The sequence below is a fragment of the Salvelinus namaycush genome, chromosome 4 (assembly GCF_016432855.1).
Source record: "Salvelinus namaycush isolate Seneca chromosome 4, SaNama_1.0, whole genome shotgun sequence".
Taxonomy (NCBI): Eukaryota; Metazoa; Chordata; class Actinopteri; order Salmoniformes; family Salmonidae; genus Salvelinus; species Salvelinus namaycush.
Window position 1 is genome coordinate 45329692 of NC_052310.1, and position 25953 is coordinate 45355644.

The following is a 25953-nucleotide window of genomic DNA, read 5'->3' on the forward strand; positions in this document are numbered from 1 at the left end:
AATCTATCCTCCACATGTCATTCAAGGATCAGACACTGAAGTTGTTTCTTAAATGGGGAAAAAATACTTTATCTGAAAAGTCTCACCATTTTCAGTTAAACAACAAAGATTAATATGATGTATTTGCTAGAGTCGATTACATGAGATTGACTTTATGAAAACAGATTAGCATTGTATTAACACATAATGAAGCCTTAGTTTATACTGGAATTTCACTTGATGCACTTGTCATAATCCCTTAACTCTGACATGAGTTTAACAGAATTATCATAACAATTTTACAAAACCGTTCAGTGTCACAAACCCTCCAATAAACTCACCTAGGATCCTGAGTTGTGTAACGTCTCCATGCAGACCAAAGAACATCCATAGAGGTCTGGAGTTGTCCACACACACCTGCATCCCCGCGTTGATCCCATTGAGGCTAAGAAATACCTCCCCCTCCACGTTCACCCCGAAACCCAGGATATCACTGTTATGCAGGGGCGTCCCTACCCGACACACCGCCCAGAATTCCTTGCGGTCGACCAGAGACTCCGGGCTGTATGGCAGGTCATTGGGCCGAAGCCCGGCCGGGTCGCACGACGTCATGCCGTAGGAGAGTGACCCGAGACGAGTGCCACCCGCCTTGGTCACTTTCACAAACACACTCTCTCCACAACCCAGTGGCCGGCTGGTGAACACCAAGGTCCTCTCGTCACCGCTGCGGTGCTCCACGCCCCGGGTCACCGTGTTCTCATCGAGGGCTTTGACGTTGGCACCTCGGAGTGGGTGGAAGTGGAGATCGCTGTCAAGAAGCGAGGGGAGCAGGGAGCACTGCTGGGAGTTGAGGGAGTTCTGGGGGATGGAACAGGAGGTGGAGCTAAAGGGGTGCAGGCGCTCCTCTTCCTCCTGCTGCTGGTGGCGAAGGTCACACAGTCTGATAGAAAGGCGAGGGTCGTCTGTGTCCCGCCATAAGGACGCCCGGTGGGCCGCGGTGAAGGAGTGAGGACGCAGGCAGTCGAGAGGCACCATCTCACTGTCTGTAGGGACAGAGAGACACAAAAGCAGAATGGTTAATCATCTGATTAACACTTTTCTTATAAAGTCCATGAATCAAATGGTCAAATGTGTGTAAAAAAACTTTCTATGTTAGTACAATGCACAAATTTGTACACTGAAGTGTCTTTTTATTTTTATTTTTACATTGGAATATAAGTATTATGAGCTGTTTGCCTAAAGCTTTTCAGTTGTCTTTCTTATGCATTCAAGATCTACTTTACTCACTGTTATGAAACATAGTCACAAATGCACAAATAGCTAAATGTGCATGTTTATGTGTTTAGAAATAGAAGCGTTAAAGTGGGAAGGGACATTGCTGGGGGGTAATGTCCATATCAGAATTAAATAGACATAATAGCGTTACATAACATTGACTGAATGAGCAGTTCACTTGTCCCCACTACAAAGACCAAAAAGCTCAGCTGTGCCCTGGACGGGACAGTTCTACACAATATCAGAGTCCAAACATTCCAGCTGTTCCACACACTACACAGATACCATTAAATAGGCTTTCAGACTCCATATAGCTAACCATTCTGTTAAAAGCACTTATCAGCCTCAAACAGTTCTCATGGAATGTTAGTGCACCCAGAATTAAGTATGGGAACTAAAATGGTTTAATGTGCAAGTCTTTGGGTTAGTACAGTATCTTCTCATGCCACTACAAGTTAAGCAACATGCATAAACATGTTTCAAAAAGCTATACTCAGTGGCCAGTTTATTAGATACACTCATCTAGTACAGAGAGTCAGACCCTCCTTTGCCCCCAGAACAACCTGAATTATTTTTGGGCATGGACACATTGCTCAATTGGTATCAAGGGACCTATTGTATGTCAGGAAAACATTCCCCACACCATTAAACCATCAGCCTGTACCATTGCCACCAGGCAGGATGTGTTTATGGCCTCATGCTGCTTACGCTAAATCCTGACTCTGCCATCAGCATGGCGCAACAGGAACCGGGATTCGACGGATTAGATCATGTTTTTCCACTCCTTAATTGTACAGTGTTGTTGATCAGGTGCCCATTGGAGCCAATTTTTGTTTTTAGCTGATAGGAGTGGAACCCGGTATGGTCGTCTGCTGCAATAGCTCATCCGTGAGAAGGACTAACGAGTTGTGCGTTCCAAAATATCATTCCGCACACCACTGTTGTACTGCGCCGTTGTCCTTCGACCACATCAACAAACTGTTTTCGCCTACTGGAGGTTTTTTGTTTGTTGCACCATTCTCAGTAAACCCTAGACACTCTCGTGCATGAAAAGCCCAGGAGGCAGGGCGTTTCTGAGATACAGGAACCGGCACAACTGGCACTAACGATCATACCACGCTCAAAGTGGATTAGGTCATTCACTTTGCCCATTCTAACATTCAATTGAACAGTAACTGAATGCCTTGATGCCTGCTTTATATGGCAAGCCATGGTCACGTGACTCACTGTCTGTTGGAGCGAACGGGCTGGTGTACCTTATAAACTGGCCACTGAGTGGGTTTATGCACGTGCAGTGACGTGTATACACATGACCCGACTTTACATAAGTCACATTAACATTGACTTTCAGTACAGTATGTCCTCTGTAGCCATTTGAACTATCCCATATAAAAATACTATATTATAGTGTGGTCTAAATACTATAGCATTCACTGTAGTGTTTTTGCATACTTTACTGTAGTGCTAAGGGCTGAAGTCCGCAAACACATTAGTGAATATTGTAGTATTTACTGTAGTGTTTTTGCAGACATGACAGTAGTATATTGTAGTAACACCTGCCGACTAGGGTTAGCCAAAATGGCACAACTACCAGACTACGCCTACTGTTTAATGAGGAGAACACCTCAAATCACAACAGGTTTGTGACAGGCCACCGATTGAGTTGGGTCAACAGTTTGAGCAATGCAACAGACCAGACAACATATAAAGTCCCACAGTTGACAGTGCATGCCAGGGCAAAAACCAAGCCATTGAGGTCGAAGGAATCTTCCGAGACAGGATTATGTCAAGTTACGGATCTGGGGAAGAGTACCAAAACATTTCTGCAGCATTGAAGGTCCAAGAACACAGTGGCCTCCATCTTTCTTAAATGGAAGAAGCTTGGAACCTCCAAGCCTCTTCCTAGAGCTGGCCGCCCGGCCAAACTGGGCAATCGGGGGAGAAGGACCTTAGTCAGGGAGGTGACCAAGAACCTGATGGTCACTCTGACAGAGCTCCAGAGTACCTTTGTGGAGATGGGAGAACCTTCCAGAAGGACAACCATCTATGCAGCACTCCATCAATCAGGCCTTTATGGTAAAGTGGACAGACGGGAGCCACTCCTCAGTAAAAGGTACATGACAGCCCACTTGGGGTTTGCCAAAAGGAACCTAAAGGACTCTCAGACCATTTTTGGCATGAATAACAAGTGTCATGTCTGGAGGAAACCTGGCGCCATCCCTACGGTGAAGCATGGTGGTGGCAGCATCATGCTATGGGAATGTTTTTCAGTGACAGGGACACTAGTCGGGATCAAAGGAAAGATGAACGGAGCAAAGAGAAAAGAGAGATCCTTGATGAAAACCTACTCCAGAGCGCTCAGGACCTCAGACTGAGGCAAAGGTTCACCTTCCAACAGGACAACGACCCTAAGTACACAGCCAAAACAACGCAAGAGTGACTTCAGGACAAGTCTCTGAATGTCTGAGTGTCCCAGCCAGAGCCCGGACTTGAACCCGATCGAATATCTCTGGTGAGACCTGAAAATAGATGTGCAGCAGCAAAGCTCCCCATCCAACCTGACAGAGCTTGAGAGGATCTGCAGAGAAGAATGGGATAAACTCCACAAATACAGGTGTGCCAAGCTTGTAGCGTAATACCCAAAAAGACTAAGCTTTATACAGAATTCCCTGCTACAGTAGGTGACGTGGATGTGGGGGAGGGTAATTATGGCAGGTGTACCCTCTATATAACTCTATGGCAAGGTATTTATACAGGCAGGTTCGAGGGTGCCTCCTTTCAATGCAAGTTCTTCACCCGGACAGAGTTGAATAGTTGAGCACGACAAACTACTCACAAACAACAACCAATATGAGTCATTGAAATGGGAGTACAAGTCTTTTAGCTTATCAAAGAGGATAAGAAGAGCATTCTCGACATTGTTTTGTATATTGTTGATATCGAAATTCTAACGGCTTATTCAAACAGACATGGAGTCTCCTGAGCTGTTCTCTTTGGTACGTGTTGTGTTATTTGAACATGTTAATAAGTGTTGCACTTTTTGTGCTTTGCCTTTGTTACGCTAACTAGGCCTGCTTTATGACTATGTGTGTTACTTTTGTTAGCTTTATATTGTTTGTTTGCTTGCCATACTATGCTATGTAACGATTGATAAATTAGCCTGCTATAGCTTAGGCCTATCATGCCACATGATATTGCACCCCTTTCTGGCCATTCATTAACTGCTGCTATATTTATGCATAGCTTTGCCAAGTTATATGCTTATTGCATATTGTCATTGATTTTCTTTTAACAGTCGATTAATTATATATGTTCATTGCTGTTATTGCCTGTTATTCCCACCTTTCTTTCCTTTTAGATCAACCATACTCATTTCTGCCTCCGCCTGCTCTTTAACTGGAATTCCATAGTAGATGGGCATCACCATAACCCTCACCTCAATCAGTTACAATCTTGTAATTTAAGAATATTGTGACAAGCTAGGAACCAATGCTTTGGTCAGTGTTTCTCTGGACACGCTGATTTGGGGAGGGCATGTATGAAATGTATAAAAGCACCCCTCGGTCATGTTCAGGTGAGAGCTTTGTACCTGGAAGGTCCTTTGTGTGTGTATAGGCTGTACGGTGCCGCTGCTGTTGGCTTATTTCTGTAAGCAACCACTTCTGGTCACCGTGCTGTCTTGAAATAATGTTTGGGGCGTGGTCGATTGTTCTGAATGGGATGTGTTGTTCGACCATCAGTAGGCAGGTTTCCATTGATCCAGGGTGATTCCACAAAAGCAATGTCGCAACAACAACAAAAAATTGCGACATATGTAATGGAAACTGCAGATATAGGGGAAATTTTAAAAGCTCAAAAACATTTTTATCCATTCGACAGGGATGGATTTTGTTCAAATGTATTGTGACAAATGGTAGAATGATTTGTTTTTCAAATAAATGATTTCCCGAATACTTCGGAAGTTATGCGGGGCACGTGATGTAGGCTAATCACATAACTATAAGCGCTATTCTAAATGCCAACTGCCTGCAAAACCCCCCCCCCAAAAAGTGTTTCTTTGCAGGGCAACGATTGTTCGTTCTGACTTTCAATGCCCGGATTGCTTCGCCTTGCTTTTCAAGTTGGCTGGCAAGTTTCACCATCCGATTACTTCAGATCTACAGGAACGCAAATTTCACCATGGCACAGACCGTGGCGATACGGTGGCACATGATAATTATTAGAAAATGGCAAATATTAGTCTATTGCATTCTATCCACGCTGGCTTTCATGGTCTACATGAAATATGTGGACAGGCGTATAGGCGGTCACCAATTTATTAATGTGCAATGGAAACACTAGATTTTTATTGAACACTAGATTTTGCAATTTTTTGTTGGTGTGACATTACCTCCAGTTGTTTCCATTGACATAAGATGGTTCAATGGAAACTAACCCTAGCAGACAATTGTTGCATCTATATCAACTTTCTAAATGGCAACAAAAATCACTGGACAAGTTAATGGAAACAAAGCTACTGAGTTTATTAAATGTGACAGTATTCAAGATGTCATTATATAAAGCCACTGCAATAATGCCCTTTTGTTTTCAGTTGGTTTGTTTGGAGAGATTTTGCTGGTATGAGGTCCAGGTAGTTTTTTGTGAAGTCATTTGTATTTCTAAAATATCTGTTTATGTAAATACAGTGGTTAACTTATTTTTTTTAACCATCAGTAGAACAGTATTGTTTATCACTGTTTTTGGTCATCTTGTGAACTTGGTCAGCTAAAGCTCTGTGAAAGCACTGTTGTATATCAGAAAGCCATCTATTGGAAGTAACAGATCTAAGTAATTTTGGTGTACTTTTGTTAATGTGTTATTTATGTGTGTTAAACAAGCCAATCGAATCCTCTAAGCTTAAATAAAATGTAGCTTGTTCTTTATATCTGACTCTGTACTGTTTCCCTTTAATGGACCTAGCTAGAATGTGTCTAATGTTAAGATATTACAACTCTAATACACATTTTATATTTTTTCTAAGGTGTTGTCTGGTCGTTGCATTTCTCAGAACTGTTGACCCAACTCAATAGTTGGTCTGTCATGAACCTGTGAGGTGTTCCCCTCACTAAACAGTAACAGGGGTCGTCTGGTAGTTGAGACATTTTAGCTAACCCTAGTTGGCAGGTGTTACTACAATATACTAGTCATGTCCACAAAACACTACAGTGGATACTAAAGTATACTACAGTAATATCTGCAATACACTAGTGAATACTATCGTATACTAGTAATTTCTGTAAAAACACTAAAGTAAACACTAGTATACTACAAAGTCTGCAAAAAAACACTAGTGAATACTGTGGTATTTAGAACATAGTATATAATAGTATTGTTTCATGTGTGTTAGCTGTAAATGGGTAACATGTTTGAACTAAGACCACAAAGGAAATACTTAACTTTGTATTATTCTTGACACATATCTAAATGAATTGTATTCACGTGTGGTTGTATTCTTTTTAAACAGTCAATCAATCAAGGGATATTACAATGTGGAGTATAATATTCTACAGTATACTACAACATTCTATATTAAGGACTACACGATCGAGGGGGTAACTCAGAGTTAATCCCCAGCATGAGCTCCCCAAGGACAGCACTTTCAAATCAAATCAGCATAAATAAAGCTAGCAGTCAAATCGATCTTAAAATCCTAAAGTAAGCACTATGTGGTCGAGGGATAGTACAGTGTGTAGTATAATATTCTACACAGTATACTACAAAAGTGTATAGTTAGCACTACACGTTCGAGGGATACAATATACTGTATAGTATAGTATTCTCCAGTATACTACAACATTCTAAAGTAAGAATTACATGACTAGTGTGTAGTACAGTATTTTACTGTATTCCACAAACGTCTATAGGAAGCACTACACGATCGAGGGATACTACAGTATAGAGTATATGATTCTATAGTATACTACTGTTAACTACAGAATTCTATAGTAGTAAACATATTTGTTTATGTGGGATGTGTTTGGGTGGTATAGAGATGGCCAATGCTGCAACTGAAGGGACAGACATTCTGAAGCACCAACAATCTCCCCTTTCCTTTGGCTGTGCTCAACACCAATACATAGGTCTCCCTTAGGGATGAAACGGTTACCGTTCCACGGGAAAATTCCCAACGGTAGTATTTACATTTCAAATTGTAAGTATCATTAAAACCGTGTTTGAAAAACTCACGGTAAATACTGACCAGCATCAACCAAAGTTAGCAACAGTCTGACGAAGGCGCAGCATGCAATGTGGGTTTTATTTTGTGTGACAACATGGCGGAAGGCAGTGGCAGCGCTCGGGGGATTTTTCAGCCTTCTAAGAGGACCACATCTGAAGTGTGGTCTTATTTTGGGTTTTACAAGAGTGCTGAGGGAAACTTAAAATCGAAGATGGTCACCTTGTCTGCAGAACATGCAACAAAAAATTGTTGCGAAAGGGGGCAACACAAATCTCGAGTCATCTTCATGACCACCACCCAGTACTTTATAGCGAATGCAAGGTAAGTTCACTTTTAGCTCAATGCATGATGTGGGGACTTCGGAATGGGGGAAAATGTCATGGTTTGTCTGTCTAACTTGCTAATAGCTTGTCAATAATGTAAACTGAAGCTTTCAGTGTTACACGTTGTTCCGCTGCTGTATGCGTCATGTGTCTGCAAACTCTATTCATCCATTGCACACGATAACACGTTATGTAGTTGTCACCCAACCAACATATTTTGTTCATTTAAAATCCGGCAGTCGTCGACTTGGTTGTAAAAGTGTTCCAACAGGAGACACGCTATAGAGTCCTATACAGACTCCTACATTTATGTCAATTGTTGGGCTCATTGCAATTATTATCACTGCTTTCTTAAGACTCATTCATATTTATGTAAATTGTGCATGGTGTCATTGCATATACTAAATGCAACACAGAAGATAGACTGTGCGTGTGTGTGTGAATAATACTTATAATATAACACCAACAATAATACATGTGCAATTCCCTTGTTTACAGAGTGGGCGTGCAGCAGGCAAACCCAGTGATGCTACGGGTCCCTCCTTATCTACAGTTGTGACACTGACACTCGAGCAAGCATTTAAAAAGGCAGGCTGCTTATGCACCCACATCAAAAAATGCTCAAGACCTCACTGCAGCCCTTTCATATTACATTGCAAATGACATGATGCCATTTCAAATTGTTGAGAGGCCTGGCTTTCTGAGGCTGCCGTGCCTCACTACAAAGTGCCATCATGAACATTCTTTTCCAAGACAAATCCCAAACCTGTACATCCAGGTTAAAGCTGATGTTGGAAAAAGTTTGGCTCAAGGTGGTTTGCTGCAACTACTGACCTCTGGACCAGTGAAAGCATGGGTGGTCAACCCTACATCAGCTTCACTATCCATTACCTCACCCCAGTCTGGCAACTGGAATCAAACTGCCTGGAAACAGTTCTTCCCAGAAGATCACTCGGCTCACAACAGAGTTTTTTGATAATATGCTGGAAGAGTGGGGATCAACAAGAAAGACCTGGTCTACATAGCCACAGACAACGCAACAAACATGATCAAGACTTTTGAAGAGTTCCCAGATCTGTGACTTGGGTGCATCGGCCATATTTTGAAACTGGCCATCTCAAAGGCCCTGAAAATTCAGAGAGTTGACACAGCAGTCAAGGCCTGCCGTCATCTGGTCCAAGGCTTCTCATGGAGCTGGAAGAGAAGGAGAGAACTGAGAGAAAAGCAAGCTGCCCTCAACATGCCACAGAAGGCTCTGATCCATGATGTGGTGACCCGATGGGATGCTTGAGCGTTTCCTCAGCCAACAGCAGCCAGTCTGTGCGACACTGGCTGGAGAAAGAGGAACATGGCATCTGATGCCGACATAAATGTCATGGAGCAACTGTGCCAGCTCCTTGAACCTCTGAAGCAAGTGCATCTGTAAACTTGCTCAGACACACAAGTGACACTGTCAGCCATCAAGCCTGTCCTGGACCACATCACCCGTGATGTTCTGGTAGAAAAGGATACAGAGCCATCCCTGACCAAGGAGATGAAAAGGGTAATGAGAGAAGACCTTAACAAACAGATCCACAGAGAAGGCAAAGAGAGTCATGCACATGGCTTGTTTCATTGACCCCCGCTTCAAAAATGTGCTTTTTAGATGAGCCTGAGGCTGCAAAAGTTGACACTGACAGCTGTGTCCAGGAAGCCTTGAAGCTGGCAGCTGCACAAGTCAGGGAAGAACCACAAAGCACCAGAGGCACCTCCACCACCAACACCTCCACAGCGGCATCGGAGGGGAAAGGCCTGGCTGGGTTGCTAAGAAAGATCACCTCTCTGCTGCCTTGTTGAGGTAAAGAGGGTCAGATTCCGACCACCCCAAAAGACAGAGTGGAATACCTCTGTCACACATTCCAGCAGAAGAGGATCCACTGTGTGGTGGAGGGGCCATGCATCAGAGCTGCCTCACCTTGCCAGGGTTGCCAGGAAGCTTTTGTGCATCCCAGCAACCAGCGTGCCATCAGAGAGAGTGTTCAGTGCCAGTGGGCAGGCACATTGTCTCCCCTCGCAGATCACTACTTAAACTGGACAACGTAAATATGCTGAAATGTTTACATTTCAATCTCAAGTGAACAAAGACGCAAACATACAGGGTGTTAGGCCAGCAGCACCTTATTTCTTTATGAAGGAGAGAACGGACATACAATCAGTGCTGTTCATTTGATTTGTTTACATATTTTGTGTTGTTATTTTAATGTCAACACATGCACATTGGATTTGTTTACATATGGTTGTATTGTTCTTACATGCACATTGCTTACTTGTGTTGCTTTTATATGCACATTTGATTTGCTTACTTAAGGTTGTATTCATTAAAACCTACACTAGGGAAACTTTTACCTCTCATGGCCACATGGTGCCATCTTTAATGTTAATCTTATTATTTTAATATTTATGCACACAAAAAGTAATTAGTGCTGCTAACTGTATTTGTTGTTTGCCGGTTTTCAATATAAAACTTGGTGAAATGATTTCAGTGTGTGTATCGGTACTTTCTGAACATTTCCAGCACATTTTAACAATACCGCGATAATACTGATAATAGTGACATTAAATTTTCATACCGTTTCATCTCTAGTCTCCCTTGGGCTAAATTTGCAAACTTGAGTGAGACAGCCTCATAGACAGCGAAAACAAACCTTGGGTTGATACAAAAATATCTGCATCATAGCATGCTTGTGGACAGGCAGAACAAAATTAACCTTCCCCTCTAAACCTGGGCTAGAATTAGCCATATTGGATATGTGAGAAGAGCGGAAAGGGGTACTGGCCAGAGGTTGACTGACATTAGAGGGAGAGCCCATTCATTGTACAAAAGAGAGTGCAAAAGAGAGCGTGCGAAGGAAACACTGAATGTGTTTGTGAACTGTACGTATGTATGACTCGAGGGACTAGGCTCCGTCCAGAGTGAGAATATTTATTTTATTAAACCCTTATTTTATCAGGTCGGTTGACTGAGAACACATTCTCAATTACAGTAACAACCTGGGGAATAGTTACAGGAGATGGGATGAATGAGCCAATTGGAAGCTGGGGATGATTAGGTGGCCATGATTGTATAAGGGTCAGATTGGGAATTTAGCTAGGACACCGGGGTTAACACCCCTACTCTTACGATATAAGTGCCATGGGATTTTTTTGCGACCACAGATTGTTTAAAGTCCCGTTTCGAAAGACTGCACCCTACACAGGGCTATGTCTCCAATCACATATTTTTTTAGACCAGAGGAAAGAGTGTCTCCTATTGGCCCTCCAACACCACTTCCAGCAGAACTCTTTCTAGAGCTCCGACTTTCCGACCTGAAATCATCACTGACGTCATGACTTCACCTCGTATTTTTCTGAGTTCCCAGTTGTTTTGAATGCAGTTTTGTCTGGAATGTGACAAGTTTATTTTTGGATGCAATGTTCAGACAGTAGAAACAGCATACACAATCATGCAAACTGGAAAATGTAAGCTACATTAGTCCTAGCACTAACTGAGGAAATATTGACTTAACACAAGCGGTCATATTTAGATAACTCTCAGCTGACAGAAACCACATTATAAATTATCCAATAGCAATTAGTATTTATAATTCATCACATCACAGGTGAGCTCAACATTGATTGAAATAATTGAATAAAACACTTTCTAGAAAAATCTAAAGTAATCCGATGATGGGTAATTTGTGCGTGCCTCCATGTTTGTTTTTCGTGTCAACCAAAGATAATAAGAGGAGACAAGATGAGTTTGGTCTGTTTGCAGAATGCATGTTGAAGGGGGTGTGTCGTCTACGATCATTCACTTCCCTTCATTCACTTCCGGAAGTTTACCCGAAAGATGAGTTAACCATTCCTTCACCTCATTATAACATCTTTAGTCTGACAGACGTTTACGTGACACCCAGAATGCATTGTTTAATGTCAACAAACATAGCTGGCAAATAGCTTAGCATTAGCTCATTTTAAAATCAGTACAACCCTCAAAAGTATTTTACACACATTATTTGTCACCAGTACTTGAAAACATGTGAATAAAACTGTAAATACATTACGCTCCATACATACAAAATTCATGCTACAGCAGAAACGACAACACAATATACAGAATAAGGCACTTACTTTGATAGGAATGCACACATGTCCAAAGTTATTATTTGTAAAGAAAACAACAACGGAGTTAATGCGAGCGCCTGCCAGAAAATGTGCCAAGTCGTGCAAGACTGCGCAAATGTCTGCATACTTGATGTGCGGAAGAAAATGGGGAAGGGCGTTTCTGAGATACTGGTTCCGGGGCACCTGAAATCGACGGTCATACAACACTCAGTCGCTTAGGTTACTCATTTGGCCCATTCAATCAAACAGTAACTGAATGCCTCAATGCCGGTCTGCCTGCTTTATATAGCAAGCTATGGGCACGTGACTGTCTCTATAGCAGCAATCCATTTTTGTGAACGGGCTGGTGAGTGTATGTTTCAATGAACTCTGACTTTGAGATGTCAAATGTAAGAGGAGCTGCATAAGCATCATTCTTGGAGCATCAAGTTAGATTATCTGGCCCAAAGCCAGATGTCTCAGATTCTTGGACCTCCTTCCATATTGGAAAGAAGACCACTATACTGACCCACACCTTCCGCTAATCATTTAATTACCAAGGAGGACAAAAAAATAAGGTTATTTGATTACTCCCAACATTACTCATATTGTGTGAGCAAAATGTGACTTATTCATGTCACTGCACTTCTACAGCTGACTAGAAATGTATTTTTTTATTTTTTATTGTGAATCGAGAATATTTTGCTTTGGTTCTAGTGTATGTTCTAAAGACTGTAGTATTACTATACGATAGTATTCACTGTAGTGTTTTTGCTGACTTTACTGTACTATTCACTGTAGTGATTTTGCGGACATAAAAAGTATACTACATTATTCACAGTGTTTATGAAGACGACTAGTATTTACTGTATGGTTTTTGTGGACATGACCTTAGTATATTGAAGTAACACCTGCCGACTAGGGTTCGCCAAAATGTCCACTACCAGACTACGCCAGTTACTGTTTAATGAGGGGAACAACTCAACCAGAACACAAGACACAGGATCGTGACAGGTCACCTATTGCGTTGAGTCGACAGTTGAGTAATGCAAAAGAACAGACAACACAAAAATTCAAAATGCTTATTACAATTAACATCTAAATGTTATATAAGTTCTAAGCCCATTAAAGGGAAACAATACAGAGTAAGATATAAAGAACTAGCAACGTTTATTAAAGCGTGTTTGACACATAAATAACACATTAACAAGAGTACACCAAAATTACTTGGACCTGTTACTTCCACTAGCTAGCTTTCTGAAATACAGAGATTCTGCTAATCAAGTTTTCAAGATGACCAAAAACAGTGACAAAGAATACTGTACTTCTGATTGTAGAAAAGAACAGTTAACCACCGCATTTACATAAACAATAGATATTTTTGAAATACATGATAGTCATACTTCCTAGACCACAAACAAGCAAAGCCTCTCCAAACAAACCAACTGAAGGACTTTATTGGAGTGGCTTTACATAATGAGCATCTTGAATATTGTCACATGAACAAACTCACTGAAGGTCAAACTCAACACATGGCATTCAGAACAAATGGACCACACCCCAAACCTTTCTTCAAGACAGCATGGTCACAAAATGGTAACTCAGGGAAATAAACCAGCAGCATATACAAACGACCTTCCAGGTACAACACTCAACTGAACGAGGTGTGCTTTTATACATTTCAAGCATGTCCTTCCCTAATAAGGGTGCCCAGGGAAACACTGACCAGCCGGTCACAATATTCTTCAGTTACAAGCCTGAATGGATTTCTCTCAGGTTTTCGCCTGCCAAATCAGTTCTGTTGTACTCACAGACACTATTTTAACAGTTTTGGAAACTATAGTGTTTTCTATCCAAATCTACCAGTTACAGTGGGGAGAACAAGTATTTGATACACTGCCGATTTTGCAGGTTTTCCTACTTACAAAGCATGTAGAGGTCTGTAATTTTTATCATAGGTACACTTCAACTGTGAGAGACGGAATCTAAAAAATCCAGAAAATCACATTGTATGATTTTTAAGTAATTAATTTGCATTTTATTGCATGACATTAGTATTTGATCACCTACCAACCAATAAGAATTCCGGCACTCACAGACCTGTGAGTTTTTCTTTAAGAAGCCCTCCTGTTCTCCACTCATTACCTGTATTAACGGCACCTGTTTGAACTCGTTACCTGTATAAAAGACACCTGTCCACACACTCAAACAGACTCCAACCTCTCCACAATGGCCAAGACAAGAGAGCTGTGTAAGGACATCAGGGATGAAATTGTAGACCTGCACAAGGCTGGGATGGGCTACAGGACAATAGGCAAGCAGCTTGGTGAGAAGGCAACAACTGTTGGTGCAATTATTAGAAAATGGAAGAAGTTCAAGATGACGGTCAATCACCCTCGGTCTGGGGCTCCATGCAAGATCTCACCTTGTGGGGCATCAATGATCATGAGGAAGGTGAGGGATCAGCCCAGAACTACACGGCAGGACCTGGTCAATGACCTGAAGAGAGCTGGGACCACAGTTTCAAAGAAAACCATTAGTAACACACTACGCCGTCATGGATTAAAATCCTGCAGCGCACGCAAGGTCCCCTGCTCAAGCCAGCGCATGTCCAGGCCCGTCTGAAGTTTGCCAATGACCATCTGGATGATCTAGAGGAGGAATGGGAGAAAGTCATGTGGTCTGATGAGACAAAAATAGAGCTTTTTGGTCTAAACTCCACTCGCCGTGTTTGGAGGAAGAAGAAGGATGAGTACAACTCCAAGAACACCATCCCAACCTTGAAGCATGGAGGTGGAAACATCATTCTTTGGGGATGCTTTTCTGCAAAGGGGACAGGACGACTGCACCGTATTGAGGGGAGGATGGATGGGGCCATGTATCGCGAGATCTTGGCCAAGAACCTCCTTCCCTCAGTAAGAGCATTGAAGATGGGTCGTGGCTGGGTCTTCCAGCATGACAACGATCCGAAACACACAGCCAGGGCAACTAAGGAGTTGCTCCGTAAGAAGCATCTCAAGGTCCTGGAGTGGCCTAGCCAGTCTCCAGACCTGAACCCAATAGATAATCTCTGGAGGGAGCTGAAAGTCCGTATTGCCCAGCGACAGCCCCGAAACCTGAAGGATCTGGAGAAGGTCTGTATGGAGGAGTGGGCCAAAATCCCTGCTGCAGTGTGTGCAAACCTGGTCAAGAACTACAGGAGACGTATGATCTCTAATTGCAAACAAAGGTTTCTGTACCAAATATTAAGTTCTGCTTTTCTGATGTATCAAATACTTATGTCATGCAATAAAATGCATATTAATTACTTAAAAATCATACAATATGATTTTCTGGAATTTTGTTTTAGATTCCGTCTCTCACAGTTGAAGTGTACCTATGATAAAAATTACAGACCTCTACATGCTTTGTAAGTAGGAAAACCTGCAAAATCGGCAGGCACAGACCTGGATAGTAAGACAGAACTCTGCAGGCTCTCTCTGGAGTAGATTGCAACTCCATCCCCTTTGGCAGTTCTATCTTGTCTGAAAATGTTATAGTTAGAGATGGAAATTTCTGGGGTTTTGTGGCCTTCCTAAGCCTGGATTCAGACACGGCTAGGACATCCGGGTTGGCGGAGTGTGCTAAAGCAGTGAATAAAACTAACTTAGGGAGGAGGCTTCTAATGTTAACATGCATGAAACCAAGGCTTTTACGGTTACAGAAGTCAACAAATGAGAGCGCCTGGGGAATGGGAGTTGAGCTAGGCACTGCAGGGCCTGGATTAACCTCTACATCACCAGAGGAGGAGTAGGATAAGGGTACAGCTAAAGGCTATAAGAACTGGTCGTCTAGTACATTCGGAACAGAGAGTAAAAGGAGCAGGTTTCTGGGCACGGTAGAATAGATTCAAGGCATACTGTACAGACAAAAGGTATGGTAGGATGTGAATACAGTGGAGGTAAACCTAGCCATTGAGTGACGATGAGAGGTTTTGTCTCTAGAGACACCATTTAAACCAGGTGTGGTCACCGCATGTGTGGGAGTTTGAACAAAAGGGTTAGCTAAGGCATATTGAGCAGGGCTGGAGGCTCTACATTGAAGTAAGACAATAATCACTAACCAAAACAGCAATGGACAAGGCATAGCCGAGTGATCATGGGGTCTAGTGAGTAGCTAGGCGGGCTGGAGTTACGGCGATTCAGACAGCTAGCGGGCAGGGGCTAGCAGAAGGGCCTTAGGGGGACGTGCGGTTACGTCGGCAGACTAGTCGTGATGGATCGGCAGGGCTCCGTGTAGTAAAAGGGTCCAAGCCAATTGGCAAAATAGGTATTGTAGCCCAAGAAATTGGCTGATGGACCTCCTCAGCTAACAGTCTGATATGCTCTAGAGAGCTAGTGGGCCACGGCTAGCAGATGGGCATTCAAAGGACGTCGCGATGGCGGAGCCTGTTGAAAACCCCTTCGGGCGGATTACGTCGGTAGTCCAGTCGTGATGGATCAGCGGGGCTCCGTATCGGCAGTAAAAGGGGCCCAGTCCATTTGGCAACATAGGTATTGTAGCCCAAGGAGTGGCTGATGGACCTCTTCAGCTAGCCGGGAGATGGGCCTAGCATAGGCTAGCACCAGGCTAATTGGTGCTTGCTTCTGGACAGAGACAACAGCCAGGAGTAGCCACTTGGATAGCAGCTAGCTAGCTGCAATGATCCAGGTGAAAAGGTTCAGAGCTTGCGGTAGGAATCCGGAGATGTGGAGAAAAAGAAGTCTGATATGCTCTGGGATGAATCACGCTGTGCAGACTGGCAGGAGTTGTCCGGGGTAATGGTTAGCTGATGACCACTAGCTAGTATCTAGTTAGCTGGCTAGCTTTTGTTGGGGGTTCCGGTTCTAATGTAAAGAAAATAGCAGATCCATACCACATTGGGTGAGGCGGCTTGCAGGAGAGCATGTTGAAGATGAAGTAAAAAAATATGAAAAAAATATGCGAAGAAAAAAAAGACGCCTGACTGCAACGCCACCTTGGATGATTAACATAATTATAAATAATTTGTAGACAAAAAAAATTTACCGCAAGAAGCCCAAACCGATACAGTTGAAGTCAGAAGTTGACATACACCTTAGCCAAATAAATTTAAAGTTTAAAAAAAAACCTCATCCAGCGAGGGTATCATTTTCTTAGCAAGGGAGGAGAATTCTCCACCTGGACGGACTGTGAGAGGTTCACTTACAAAATGCAGTGATATCTGTGGGAATGCTGTAGTCTTCAAATCCGGTGGATAAATTGTCCCTCAGCTGCTTGATGAAATCTTCCATCACCTCGCTGACAATGCCCCGGCCTGGTCCCTCTGCCTGTCATTTCTTCAGTGTGCTGAAGTGCAGTAGCCTTTCAGATGACAAGTCCAAATCGAACAGCTCAAGCTTCCTAGTAAAGGCCTCACATTTCTCAACCATGTCTACGACTGTTTCCCTCTTCCTTGTAAACTGCAGATTTAATCCTTTTAAGATAGAATATTTCCCCCAAATAACTGTACAGCTAGCAGTTAATGATTCAAGGTTTCTGCGTCGGGCCTCTACAGTTGAAGTTGGAAGTTTACATACACCTTAGCCAAATACATTTAAACTCAGTTTTTCACAATTCCTGACATTTAATCCTAGTAAAAATACCCTGTCTTAGGTCAGTTAGGATCACCACTTTATTTTAAGAATGTGAAATGTCAGAATAATAGTAGAGAGCATGATTTACTTCAGCTTTTATTTATTTCATCACATTCCCAGTGGGTTAGAAGTTTACATACACTCAATTAGTATTTGGTAGCATTGCTTTTAAATTGTTTAACTTGGGTCAAACGTTTTGGGTAGCCTTCCACAAGCTTCCCCCGAAAAGTTGGGTTAATTTTGGCCCATTCCTCCTGACAGAGCTGGTGTAACTGAGTCAGGTTTGTAGGCCTCCTTGCTCGCACACACTTTTTCAGTTCTGCCCACACATTTTCTATAGGATTGAGGTCAGGGCTTTGTGATGGCCACTCCGATACCTTGACTTTGTTGTCCTTAAGCCATTTTGCCACAACTTTGGAAGTATGCTTGGGGTCATTGTCCATTTGGAAGACCCATTTGCGACCAAGCTTTAACTTCCTGACTGATGTCTTGAGATGTTGCTTCAATATATCCACGTAATTTTCCATCCTCATGCCATCTATTTTGTGAAGTACACCAGTCCCTCCTGCAGCAAAGCACCCCCACAACATGATGCTGCCACCCCCGTGCTTCACGGTTGGGATGCTATTCTTCAGCTTGCAAGCATCCCCCTCAATGGTCATTATGGCCAAACAGTTATATTTTGTTTCATCAGACCAGAGGACATTTCTCCAAAAAGTACAATCTTTGTCCCCATGTGCAGTTGCAAACCGTAGTCTGGCTTTTTTATGGCGGTTTTGGAGCAGTGGCTTCTTCCTTGCTGAGCGGCCTTTCAGGTTATGTCAATATAGGACTCGTTTTACTGTGGCTATAGATACTTTACCTGTTTCCTCCAGCATCTTCACAAGGTCCTTTGCTGTTGTTCTGGGATTGATTTGCACTTTTCGCACCAAAGTACGGTAATCTCTAGGAGACAGAACGCGTCTCCTTCCTGAGCGTTATGATGGCTGCATGGTCCCATGGTGTTTATACTTGCGTACTATTGTTTGTACAGCCTATCAGAAGCTTCTAAAGCCATAACATCAATTTCTGGTATGTTCCAAGCTGTTTAAAGGCACAGTCAACGTAGTGTATGTAAACTTCTGACCCACTGGAATTGTGATAGTGAATTATAAGTGAAATAATCGGTCTAAACATTTGTTGGACAAATTACTCATGTCATGCACAAAGTAGGTGTCCTAACCGACTTGCCAAAACTATAGTTTGTTAACAAGAAATTTGTGGAGTGGTTGAAAAACAAGATTTAATGACTCCAACCTAAATGTAAATTTCCAACAACTGTCTATTTGTTTAAAACATCATTTCAAACCTAGATTACATTTGTATACCATCACACACACAGTGAGCACCATAATTCATTAGACAGTGACCATGTTGTTGTTATTTTGGTTCTGTACTCTAGCACTGAGTTTGAAAGGATACAATGACAATGAGGGTGAAGTGCAGACTGTCAGATTTAATTTGAGGGTACGTCTTACATATCGGATGAACCGTATAGATATTATTGAAGCTTTTGTACATAGTCCCCCCTATTTTCGGGCATCAAAAAACATTGGACAGTTTAACAATGTAGAATAAAGTAATCATTGTTAATATTTGGTCGCATATTCTTTGCATGCAATGACTGCTTGAAGTCTGCGATGCATCGACATCACCAGACGCTGGGTATCTTTCCTGGTGATTATCTGCCAGGCCTGTACTGCAGCCATCTTCAGTTCCTGCTCGTATCGGGGACTTATTGCCTTCAGTCTCCTCTTCAGCATGTAAAATGCATGTTCAATTGGATTCAGATCCAGTGTCTGACTCAGCCAGTCAAGGATTTTCCACTTTTTGGCCATCAAAAACCCCGTCATTGCTCTAGCAGTAGGTTTAGGGTCATTGTCTTGTTGCATGATGAAGTTCCGTCCAATGAGTTGAGGCATTTGGTTTTATCTGAGCAGATAAAATATTTCTGTAGACTTCAGAATTCATTGTTCTACTTCTGTCTGTAGTCACATCATCGATGAAGACAAGTGAGCCTGTTCCACTGGCAGCCATACAGGCCTAAGCCATAACACCCCATCCACCATGTTTCACAGATGAGGTGGTATGCTTTGGATCATGGGCATGTCTTTTTTTTCTCCACACTTTCCTCTTTCCATCACTCTGGTACATGTTATTCTTTGTCTCATCTGTCCACAATATTTTTTTCCAGAACTCTTGGGGCTCTTTTAGGTGCTTTTTTAGCAAACTAATCTCGCCATTCTGTTCTTCAGGCTTATCAGTGGTTTGCATCTTGTAGTGTACCCTCTGTAGTCCTGCTGGTGCAGTCTTCTACGTATGGTAGACTGACACATCTACACCTGCATCCAGGAGAGTGCTTTTGATCTGTTGGGCTGTTGTCAGGGGGGTTTTACTTCACCATAGAGAGTATTCTCCGGTCATCCACTACAGTGGTCTTCCTCAGTCTACCGGGTCTTTTGACATAATTGAGTTCACCCGTAGTTTTTTTCCTTGTTAATGATGAACCAAACTGTTGACTTGGGCATGTCCAGGGTTTTTGCAATATTCCTGATTGATTTTCATTTCTGAGCCTTATGACAGCCAGCTTCATTTGAATTGACACCACGGTCTTCCTCATGTTGTCATACCCCAACAACAACCTCCAAAGGCAATAGCAAAGTCTAGAATCAATACTATTCATCAACAGCTTTCCTGCATTCACAAATGACACAAATGAATACACCTGCCTAACGACACACATCTGTGAAGCCAAGTCAACAAATACCTGTAGTACCTTAAAAATGGGGGGGACCATGTACAAAAGGTGCTGTCATTTCTAAACGATTCACCCGATATGTATGAAAATACCCTCAAATTAAAGTCAGACAGTCTGCACTTCACCCTCATTGTCATTGTATCCTTTCAAACTCAAAGTGCTAGAGTACAGAACTGAAATAACAAAAACATGGTCACAGACCAATGAATTATGGTGCTCACTGTATCTATCTATCTATTATGTGTGGGAATACTTTGGAACAGACTTCCAAACGTTAAAATCACTTAGAGCCGATTTACTGTTGTTTTTACAGTCCTTTATATCCAACGATAAAATGAAAATATACAAATAATATTTTTTGCTCAGAAAACTTGGGGGGAGTCAAATAAAATCACCAGCGGGACGCCAGTTAGGGATCCCTGCTGTATAGTATGATGTTGATGAAAGGCCAAACCATATTCTAGATTCTACTTGTCCTCGTAGTCCAGTTGGAGGTCCAGTGTGAAATGTTTGGATGTGAGGAGTAGCATCCCAGCAGCATAGGCCAAAAACTGTGTCAAAATGATTGATCTTGTTACAACAGCAGAGTATCCTGGGCAACAATGTCATGGGGACTAGAGCATTTCTAAGGGAGTGCACTTATACTGTACTCTAGTCTATGGTTTATCAAGATTTGATATTTGAATAATGATGGACTATATTATTCACAGTAATCCACACTCCATTTTTATCAAAAAAACTTCTGAACAAAGGACACATTGGCTGACAATGGCTGTTGATACTTAGCACTACCTTGCTTGCTAGCACCCACATGAGGGCAAAGCTAGCATGGCTAGGCGAGGGCTGCTTGTATAGTCAAAACCCATCCTTCATACCCTCTATTTCTGCTCTAAAAGCACAGTCGTTGTGTGCGGTATACAATTGCTTGTAGGAGCGTACTGATTAGAAATAGAACTCAACCGTGAAGAAATACTGTATATGCTGAACAATTCAAAAATGCCCATGCTGATGTGCTCTACTTAAGCTATAAGGCACAAGAGGCAGTGCATACATCATGAATGTAGCCACAGGTAAATGGGGTTTTTCACCCGACGCGATAGCGGAGAGCCAGTCAACTCATTTACCCGTGACTGTATTCATGATACAGCACTGCATAGCCTGCTTTGTTGCTTTTATAAAACTGTTACCAAAATAACAATGAATTACATATTTTCATTCAAACGCTATTTTGATAATTCATACAATTTAATTATTCCACCAGAACATATAGTCTGGACAAAAATCTGGTTGTTAGTGCTTTTAGTCATGTTGCTACAGACACGACCTAGTCGTAAATTATTTCAGCATAGTTGCTATGCAAAAGGACTGGTCTTCTGTTCTTAACAAAATAGCTGTTATGCAGGCTGTATAACATTCTTGTCATTTGCTAGCTAGCCAACTTCAGCAAACTCAGTCACGTCAAACATTGAACTTGCAGCATTTTCGTTTGAGCTTTTTTTCTACTGGGATGTGTCATGATAATGATGTTGATGGGTGATTTCGACTGGCTCAGAAAAAGTTGTCTTGTCTGGGCACCATTTGTATGGTACAACATTGTTTCCGAGGTCAGACAGGCTGTACCAAACAAAATGCCAGGCAAAAGGAAATAATGTGCGACTTGAGATAAATACAAGAGATGATTCAACAACATGAACATGATATTCTTATGGAAGTGCAGTGATAATTTTCAGATGAAACTGTTAGCAGCCATAGGTGTGTCTGTGACGGCCAATACAGCATGGCTTGGAACACTGCTCGTCCAAGCAGCATCCAGGGTTCAAACCACCAGTTTTATAATGTACTGTATTAGAGGAAACCTTTTCTTAATCTTTCTATAGGGCTTTGGATTAGCCTTAGCTAAGTGTATTCTTAACGTCACTGGATTATAACAGTATAATAACCAAGCTTTTCTGTATTGATATTTGTGAGTAGGAAGAGAGCCTAGTGATGTAACATATCTTACTTAAATTGCAGGGGCAGCATTGTTGGTCTAGAAGACCCCCGAGGCTCAGTTTGATTCCGGCAGATTTATTTAGCTTCCTTGGTTATGCAACACCATCTCAGCTTTCAAGCAGTCGCACCAGCCTCTGGATCACCTTTGACTCCTCGCATGGGTGGCTATAGCTACTGAGCTACACCCCTGATACTGTAGCAGCCTGAGATGAAACAGAGCAAGAGATCCTCAGAGATCTGAGTAATAACACCCCAGGAATGCAGACAACATGAACACCACCATTGGTATCAAAAACAAGATAACAGATCTTGTTAAGTTATGAAAAGTCTGAAATCATTGGTTAATTCAACATAAATGTATTCTCAGGATATTTTATCTATCACTACTGTGCTGGATATTTGACCAGAAATGTTTTTCTCTATGTGACATGTTAAAGCAAGTCCCTAGAGGAAATGGTGACTGAATATGTGGAAACAAACTGAATTGAACTGGCAGTGATTTAAACTCCACATTCCACCCCTTCTCTACTATACTGCATTTATTTACACATACTATCTTAATAGAATATATAGCATTGTGCCACTACCCACTATGTATTATCCACATCACTCAAGTCTTGCCTCAACAAATGAGGGGAAATAAATGTATAGCACAGAGCAGTCTTAGGGCTGGTACTGAGGAACTGCTTCAGTTACACTAATGTAACTGACAAAATCAATCCATCAAACGTGAAAGGCTAGGCACCAGATTATTCAAAGAGGACATGCAGCTACATTTACAGTTGAAGTCGGAAGCTTTACATACAACTTAGCCAAATACATTTAAACTCAGCTTTTCACAATTCCTGACATTTAAATGAGAGTAACAATTCCCTGTCGTATGTCAGTTAGGATCACCACTATTTTAAGAATGTGAAATGTCAGAATAATAGGAGAGAGAATTATTTACTTCAGCTACTGAAGCTTCCCACAATAATTTGGGTGAATATTGGCCCATTCCTCCTGACAAAGCTGGTTTAACTGAGTCAGGTTTGTAGACCACCTTGCTCGCACACGCTTTTTCAGTTCAGCCCACACATTTTCTATGGGATTGAGGTCAGGACTTTGATGGCCACTCCAATACCTTGACTTTGTTGTCCTTAAGCCAGTTTGCCACAACTTTGGAAGTATGCTTGGGGTCATTGTCCATTTGGAAGACCCATTTGCGACCAAGCTTTAACTTCCTGACTGATGTATTGAGATGTTGCTTCAGTATATTCACATCATTTTCCATCGTCATGATGACATCTATTTTGCACCAGTCCCTCCTGCAGCAAAGCACCCCCACAACATGATGCTGCCACCCACGTGCTTCACGGTTGGGATGGTGTTCTTTGGCTTGCAAGCCTCCCCCTTTTTCCGCCACACATAACGAGAGTCATTATGGCCAAACAGTTCTATTTTTGCTTCATCAGACCAGAGGACATTTCTCCAAAAAGTACGATCTTTGTCCCCATGTGCAGTTGCAAACAGTATTCGGGTATTTTGTGGAAGTTTTGGAGCAGTGGCTTCTTCCTTGCTGAGCGGCCTTTCAGGTTACGTCGATATACGACTCGTGTTACAGTGGATATATATATACTTTTGCACCCGTTTCCTCCAGCATCTTCACAACGTCCTTTGCTGTTGTTCTGGGATTGATTTGCACTTTTCGCACTAATGTACATTCATCTCTAGGAGACAGAACGCGTCTCCTTTCTGAGCGGTATGACAGCAGCGTGGTCCCATGGTGTTTATACTTGCGTACTATTGTTTGTACAGATGAACGTGGTACCTTCAGGCATTTGGAAATTTCTCCCAAGGATGAACCAGACGTGTGGAGGTCTACAATTTGTCTTGGCTGATTTCTTTTGATTTTCCCATGATGTCAAGCAAAGAGGCACTGAGTTTGAAGGTAGGCCTTGAAATACATCCACAGGTACATCTCCAATTGACTCAAATGACGTCAATTAGCCTATCAGAAGCTTCTAAAGCCATGACATACATTTTCTGGTATTTTCCAAGCTGTTTAAAGGCACAGTCAACTTAGTGTATGTAAACTTCTGACCCACTGGAATTGTGATAGATTATTTCACTTATAATTCACTGTCTGTAAACAATTGTTGGAAAATACTTGTGTCATGCACAAAGTAGATGTCCTAACCGACTTGCCAAAACTATAGTTTGTAAACAAGAAATCTGTGGAGTGGTTGAGTTTTAATGACTTCAACCTAAGTGTATGTAAACTTCCGACTTCAACTGTATGCACTGAGACTGCGCACATGTTGATAAAATGCGGGACATGATTGTTAGGTTGCGGAATGGGGATAAAGGGACGAAATGTGGGACGTGGTCACCCTATGTTATCTGTTACATCTTTGTGAATGCCCTCCTATCAAAGCCAAAAAATAGCAGAGTACAATAAAATGACTAAGAATGCTCAAAACTATGTGCTGTAATTTTTTCATTCTTCAAAATTGAGTGGTGCCATTATTTTCTAACTAAGTATACCATTTTCACATGCTTGGGAAATTAATAAATTGACTTGACTTTAGTGTTAACCATGTAATAAATGACAGCATGCCACCCAAACAGAATAACTGTTATGGCCTTGAAGTGTGTTCTCCTTTGTTTATTCTCAAATTAATAGCAACATGTCCTGTTCCCTATATTTCTCATTCCGGTTGAGATAGGAGACGAGCCTGCTGTGGACAGTCCACAAGGAACGGACTCCATGTCTGCTGGAATAACGTCACATTCAGAAACAGAAGACACCTCAACCATTGCTGGTAAGTACTCAAACAATGCCATAAATGTTCTGGTTTACATTTTAGCACTTGTTTTGTACTGGGATGGTAATGCAATCCCTGGCCTATCCAGACAGTTTTATTCTAACGAAAGGACAAGGTATTGGCCCATCCGAGATACTTTGGTCAACATGTTATGTCATATTGGGATGGAAATGCAATCATTGGCCTGTCCAAAAAGTTAACTTAATTGCCCCTCCTGGTTGACTTGGGAAAAGTGGGGGGTTTCTTTGGGGGATGGTGCTCCCTTTCAAGTGTGCTCCGAGCCACCCCTTTTTAGTGTGAGGCCTGACTATATCCACTAACTACACTAATCTGATCAACTGAACCCAGCCTGAATGCAATGTAGTAAACCAAGAAATGTTCCATATGTTCTTTCTATATGTATGGCAACGTCTTTGTGTTTAGATTGAATTCACTGGTTTATCATCTTCTCTTTCCAGGCACTCCAAGATTCAACACTGTCTCCCAAAACAATCAAAACACTGGATTGCATGGCCAATATATATCAGCCCACCACTCAAAGATTCAGGAATAACCTGATAGAGCGTGTCCTGCAGAGACTCATGGACAAATACAGGGAGCCCAAATCCTGTGGAAGAAGCCGTCGTCTGGCTGACAAAATTGCTCCAACCCAAAACCCAGCAAGGAAGACATCATTGACGCACACACATCAAGATTCAAGGACACTTGGAGGGTATTCTGACACCCCAACATCCATGGACATGGCTCTCCTTGCACTACAGCCTAATACAAACACACTAACGCAGTGGTGAGTCAAGATTATATTGAG

At 42.1% G+C, this 25953-nt stretch overlaps 1 protein-coding gene across 1 annotated transcript in view; it reads right to left on the reverse strand.

Moving 5' to 3' along the window:
* Positions 1-212: 212 nt before the first annotated feature.
* Positions 213-25953, reverse strand: part of LOC120045887 (E3 ubiquitin-protein ligase NEURL1-like) — a 47513-nt gene continuing 21772 nt past the window's right edge. The window contains exons 4-5 of the mRNA XM_038990816.1: positions 321-1022; positions 213-244 (exon numbers count right to left, since the gene is read on the reverse strand). Of these exons, the coding sequence (XP_038846744.1) occupies positions 213-244; positions 321-1022 (734 nt within the window). The remainder of the gene's footprint in view (positions 245-320; positions 1023-25953) is intronic.